This window comes from Tribolium madens, unplaced genomic scaffold, assembly GCF_015345945.1.
Source record: "Tribolium madens isolate multiple individuals breed KSU strain unplaced genomic scaffold, Tmad_KSU_1.1 Scaffold_7;HRSCAF=85;Tcas5.2_LG10, whole genome shotgun sequence".
NCBI classification, from domain to species: Eukaryota; Metazoa; Arthropoda; class Insecta; order Coleoptera; family Tenebrionidae; genus Tribolium; species Tribolium madens.
The window spans coordinates 361152-365648 of record NW_025401050.1 but is presented as its reverse complement, the minus strand read 5'-3'; the positions used below and the strand labels follow the sequence as shown (position 1 = coordinate 365648).

The 4497-nt window shown below is 33.3% G+C and overlaps 1 protein-coding gene across 1 annotated transcript; it reads right to left on the bottom strand.

Moving 5' to 3' along the window:
- Window positions 1–2472: 2472 nt before the first annotated feature.
- Window positions 2473–4025, bottom strand: LOC123010074 (tigger transposable element-derived protein 4-like; the record flags this gene model as incomplete). Its single annotated transcript, XM_044406749.1, is given in 5 exon segments — window positions 2473–2772; window positions 3513–3534; window positions 3573–3836; window positions 3838–3882; window positions 3925–4025. Coding segments are annotated over 5 exon segments (732 nt in total), but the record flags the coding sequence as incomplete, so codon positions are not given.
- Between the last annotated feature and the right edge of the window lie 472 nt (window positions 4026–4497).

Sequence of the window (4497 nt, the reverse complement as noted above, 5' to 3'; positions counted from 1 at the left end):
GCTGAGCCGAAAACGGTCGGATGGGCATACAACAAATCAGTTGTTACATATTAACAATGAATACAAATCTACAATAAAACACGATAAATATGACTTCGGCTTTAGAATTTAAGTTAGTGGATTGTTGTTATAAATAATAAAGGCTTGCGTGTATTCAAAATATTTATTTATTTATAATTTTTTATAACTTATTATTTATTTATTATATATCTCTCCTCTTCTTTTCTTCTTCATTCTTCAAGGTCTTCCATTCTTTTCTTACTTTTTAAATACTCTAAATAGCTAACTTCATCATAATGATCCCAACTTGTTTCTTCTTCTTTTTTTCTCGTCTAACAGTTGTTGCTCTTTTTCTTCTCGATGACATTTCCAAATATGTTTTTCAAGACGATGCCATACTAGTAGATGATTTTTGTTAAAAGGGCATACTACAATGTCATCTAAATGATAAATAGAATTAAAATAATTCAAACATATTGGTAAAACTTACGGAGGTTGACGGTTCCTCTGGGCACATTAAAACATTTTTGGACCTTTAAAAAATCCATTTCCTTACGCTGGATTGCTTCGATTGCATTTTTCATTGAATTTTTATTCTTGGCGACATTCTGAGACAGAAAACAAAAATTTAGAAGAATCGTGGCCTAATTTGGAATATTCAACATTAAGAACGCGAATGTATTCTATATTAGGAAAAAAACATATATCTACGTTTTTATTTTTTTTTGAGGTTAAAATACAAGCTAAATTGAGACTTTCAAATTTTTATATTTAACTATAAAACTGCAGGGAAAGCTGATGACAATAGCAAATATTCAGGTACTTACCTTTGTAGAAATAATTTTAGCTTTAAAACACGTTCACAAAAACTTTTGATCCGCGTTAAACATTTACTGAACACAGACACCTCACCGTTTGGCATAAAGATCGTCTTTTACGCACAATATTTATTAGGTACTTGTATAGACTAAAAATTTAGTGCAGTCAGCACTAGATGGCACATCACCGTTTTCGATAAAATATAAACTGGTCTTTAGTCGTATTGGGGTTTTGCACTCTTCATCTTCATTCTTTTGATCAACTCAAGGATTATAGAAATAATGAGTTAGTGTTTCAGTTTTGTAGCACTGTTCACAATAACAAAGATATTTGTAAATAAATTGTAAAATAAAGGTTGCCTAACTGGTTGCTGTAAACAGTTTACATAAAAACACTTATTTTACCAGAAATAGTGAGACTAAAATAACGCATTTTTACCAATACAAAAAAAAAATAACTGCTCGCTTTATTTGAAACTAACATTTTTGGAATTGTTCATCACCCCATCACCACCGTACTGCCTGTGTGTAACAATATTTAAAAGAAATCTCGTTGGTCGAAAGGTGTGTCGTAAACGAGCCTAACAAGCCTCGCGCTTGCGCAGAGCGTTAAACAACGCAAACCCGTCCAAAACGTCGTCATCTTTACCTCTACCACATACGCCGAGGCTTCTGATTGGTCGAGACACTTTGGAAGCTCCGCTTCCATCCGGCCTCCACCATGTCTCCACCACACTCAGGCTCCGCCCAGTGTCTTTTTTATGGTCCCATACATGCCCTTACTACTAATATTCAGATATTTATTTGATTCAGAAGATTTTAAAATGAAATAAAGATGAAGGTTTTAGTTCAAAACACAATTCTTGAATAGATAAAAAAGATATTACTTAAATGTAATTAAGGTACGTAAAATAAAAATTAATCTTAATTCAATGTATTTTATTTATTTACTGTAATAAAAATTATATTTTACCTTCGACTTTACCTTAAAACATTATTTTATTGCTTTGAAGTACCATCACTATTTTCAATTTCTTTAATATCATCTTCTTTCACGTCTTCAGTGCTAGTATAATCATTAAGGGTTTAAATCCAACTTGTTTTTTAGTTGGCGGACCCTCAATTTTCTATGCAGCTTATCTACGTCCTCATCTAATAAATTGAAACGGTACCTTTTTACTACCTTCTCGAACACCTTAAATTCATCTTCATCCTGAAAGCGTGCTCTTATATATCGCACTGTTAAGTTTCCAAATTTTTTTTAATGGACTATCTTTTGGTGAATAACTTAAGATCTTTTCATCTTTAATTAAAACTTTTTTCACACTGTACCTGTACACAACTACAGTGAAAGCTCTCATAAGCGGACACCGACGGTTCCAACTTTTTTGTCCTCTTATGGGAGCTGTCCGCTAATAAGAAAGCTCGAATAAAAAATTATTAAAACCATAAGTACATACATAAACAAATTTCTCAACTGTGCTTTATTATTTTTTGATTGAATTAACATAATTTCGTATGTAGTGGGTACTTACTTTAAAATCTACATTTAACAAAACAGAAAGCTTTGAATATAAAATAAAACATTATGTTTGGACATACCAAAAGCTTATTTTGTAAAAAAATCTAATATTTTTAACTGCTTAATGTTTTTAGATTTTTCTTGTAGAAAACAATTTTGAAAATGAGATTCAATATTTTTTAACTGTTCGAAGGCAAAAAAATCTCTTTTTGAAAAGTTTTTGAGGTTTTCAATAACTTTCAAAGCGTTTTCGTAGGAAGTTATGGAACCAGAATTTTCTTCTTCTTCATCACTACTCCCTTGCGTAACCATCTCTTCTGTTGCATCATTTTCGTTCATCTGCTTAGTTATTTCATTTTCATAAGGCTCCTCAGTTAACAGCTTTTGATCCAAATTAATGAAGATATCATAGTTTTCAGATTTGTCAACTTCCTGCAGGTTTTTCCAAAACTCTGCTAAAGTTACTAAAGGCAGTTCGTCTTCTGCATTATATTCCATGTCAACATCTTGAGCTTCAGATTTTTTAAAACCTGCTTTTGCAAAACAGTTTTGAATAGTTTTTGAAGTCACCTTCTTCCACGCCATTTTAATAAAATAGAGAGCTTCCAGAACATTAATCGATTTTGACAGTTCTGAGGCCGACGAAACATCATTTATTTTTGAGAGGATATGTTTTAAAATTTGACCACGGTAAAAAAATTAAAAATTTTGAATTATGCCCTGATCCAATGGCTGACATACAGATGTTGTGTTTGAAGGTAGAAAAATTATTTTAATGTTTGTCAAGGTTAGTTCCCTAGGGTGTGATCCAGCATTATCTAGAAAAAGCAAAATTTTTCGTTTTTTTATCAAAGTCAAGAAGCCAGTCAGTCATTATAATTCTTGTCATCCAAGCTTTTTTGTTGGAAGTCCATGTTGCGGACAAATCGTTAAGCGCAACATTTTTTAATGCCCGTGGTCGAGCTGCTTTTCCAATAACCAAAAGTTTTTTCTTTTCGCCAGCCATATTAGTACAAAACAAAATGGTCAGTCGTTGTTTTGTCATTTTGCCCCCTACACATTTTTCGGCCTTTAATGTCAGGGTTTTGTCTGGTAAAGCTCTAAAATACAAGCCACTTTCATCAGCATTATAGATGTCCTCTTTTTTGTATCCAAGTAGCATTGCTTGTAACTTTTGCAAAAATTGGTTTACATCTTCTGGACTAACGTCCGCTGATTCACCTGAGATACACTTGAAACTGATATTATGCCTTCTCCTCCATTTTTGTAGCCATCCATCGGATGCGCTAAACTTATCATATTTTAAGTTGCTAGCTACTTCTTTTGCTTTGGCTTTTATTAGCGGCCCTGATATGGGAATGTGTTGGCTTCTAGCACGAGCAAACCACTCAAAACAAATCTTGTCAATCTGTGCTGATTCATTTCTCAGTTTTGTTGTTTTTTGGTCCAAATTTTCACCAGATTGCCATCGTCTACGAATGTTATCCTTTTGTTTGTGCGGTTTGTGTTTTGCTTATTAAAGCTGAAGAAGTTGTAATAAAACTTATACTTTTTTAAAATACAAACGCCAAAATAATGACCTACCGTTCACCTAATTTGCGCACACTTGAATATTCCCGCTCGGCAACATTAATCACGTCCATTTTCTGCCTTAACGTAAAAAAGGTCTTCTTGCTGGGTGCCATAGCTATGTAGCAACATAGGTAACACGACTACTTATAACATACTGCGTATAAAATATCGTTTTAGAGACACAACAAGGTACAAAGGGAAATTCTCGGAATCAATTTTACACAGAAAAAAATATTTGCGTCCGTTTGCGGAGCTTCGTGTCCATTCATGAGAGAGTTTTGTGTTGGGGAAAATTGTTGTGTCCGCGTCCGTCCGACAGAGCGTCCGCTTTTAAGAACGTATTTAACATAGGAATTGATATCCAAAAATTTGGTTCCACAAAAATTGTCCGGTCATCAGAGATGTCCGCTTATAAGAGCTGTCTCTGAAGAGAGCTTTCACTGTAATTGTATTAAGTTTAACAATAAAATAATAATACTTAGTGGAATATTTGTTTGAATGCGGCGAGAGCCATTTTTTGTGGAAAGTGCTTCTTGTCATCAGTAAAAACTACAATTGTTAAGGGTGTTGTTGCCATTGTTTTTG